This window comes from Apis dorsata, unplaced genomic scaffold, assembly GCF_000469605.1.
Source record: "Apis dorsata unplaced genomic scaffold, Apis dorsata 1.3 scaffold_132, whole genome shotgun sequence".
NCBI classification, from domain to species: domain Eukaryota; kingdom Metazoa; phylum Arthropoda; class Insecta; order Hymenoptera; family Apidae; genus Apis; species Apis dorsata.
Genome location: NW_006263425.1, coordinates 221,547 through 223,035, shown reverse-complemented (window position 1 = coordinate 223,035; position 1,489 = coordinate 221,547). Strand labels below are relative to the sequence as shown.

The 1,489-nt window shown below is 35.0% G+C and overlaps 1 protein-coding gene across 1 annotated transcript in view; it reads right to left on the bottom strand.

Annotated features, from left to right (window-relative positions):
- Positions 1-1,489, bottom strand: part of LOC102676641 — a 67,858-nt gene that overhangs the window by 5,284 nt on the left and 61,085 nt on the right. The window contains exons 19-21 of the mRNA XM_006612986.2: positions 806-1,010; positions 616-706; positions 279-475 (exon numbers count right to left, since the gene is read on the bottom strand). Of these exons, the coding sequence (XP_006613049.2) occupies positions 279-475; positions 616-706; positions 806-1,010 (493 nt within the window). The remainder of the gene's footprint in view (positions 1-278; positions 476-615; positions 707-805; positions 1,011-1,489) is intronic.

The following is a 1,489-nucleotide window of genomic DNA, read 5'->3' as shown; positions in this document are numbered from 1 at the left end:
TTTTTTTTTTTTTCATGTTATTTAAATTAATCGAATCGCTCAGAATTGCTAATTTAAAATTAACAAAATAATTAATACCGTATATTGAAGAATAATAATTTTCAATAAAAATATGAATACGTCCCTCAATAATTAATACTAAAACGACGTTTAAAAGTATGAATTTAACAATGAATTAAATATTACTTCTATTTTAAAAGAAGATTTTGATGTTAAGGGTAAAATATTTAAAGCAGGAAACATTTTTAAGTGTAAAAGAAAAAAATAGAAAAATTTACCTCAAGTATCTCGTCGCCGACTGAAATCTCGCCAGTTTTGTGAGCTGCCCCTTTTGGATTAAGGCCACAAACGAACACTGCCATCCGATTTCGATCCTTGTGCCCAGCCAATGAGATGCCGAGACCACGCCTGTCTTTCTCCACTTGCACCAGTATCACCTTGTGCCCCAACGACTGATATTTCTTTTGTATTTTCACTGTGGATTAAACATTGTGATCAACGCGAAGATCAAAACGAAGAAGAAAGAGAATAAGAAAAGAAAAAGAAAGGAAAATAAAAATGAAAAAAAGAAAATAAAAAAAAATTTATAAATTCAACAATTTATGAATTACGTACTATTCGTGTAACCGAACTCGTCCTCCTTCTCCGGATCCGCTTCAATTTCCGCTTTGGTACGTTTCACATTTCCGGCGCTTTTCCTCGAGATCTGCGATAATTATTAATCCCAAATTGATTTTTATCGTAGTAAAAATCCCTCGGGTGGAAAACAATTTTTCGAATCGATTTCCGTTTCGTTCCACTTTACCTCTATACCAGCTTTCGTGTAAACGTTACCCTCGAGCTCGCGCACATCCTCCTCTTCGGAGCTCTCGTCCGAGGAATACTTCCGTCTTGGGAGATTTTCCGGTTTCGGCGCATTATCCTCTTTCTCCTCGCTCACCTCTCGCAATATTCCTGGATTGGAAGGCGGTGATGGCGCCTTCTTGCGCACAGATTTTTTCATGGAGGATCTATAAGATTTTTTTTTTTTTTTTTTAACAAATTAAGTTGTTTCGCTCGATTCTTGAGAAGCTTTTTTATTATTTAAAAAAAGAAAAAAAGACAAGAATTGCCGCGAACGAAAAACGAAAAACGAGAGATGTTCGTGGACGAGAGCACGGACGAGATACTACGCGGCACGATGCCGATCGTATAATGCCGTACGAAACGAAATTTGAGTTTACATTTCTGTGTTTACAGGTGAATGTTACCTGTAATTCATCGAACTACACGACGTTTGTATTATTAATAAACAAACTCGTAATCTGCTTCGTTCGTGCGTAACATTTATAATACGGTGTAAAATTAAATATTATAAATCAAACGATGATGGCGTGTTAATTTTATTTCGAAATCGATCGAGAAAGAAAAAGAAAAAGAAAAGTAGGAACAAAAAAAATTGAAAGTATTTTTAATACAACGAGTTTGAACGAGTATTGCAATATTTGTG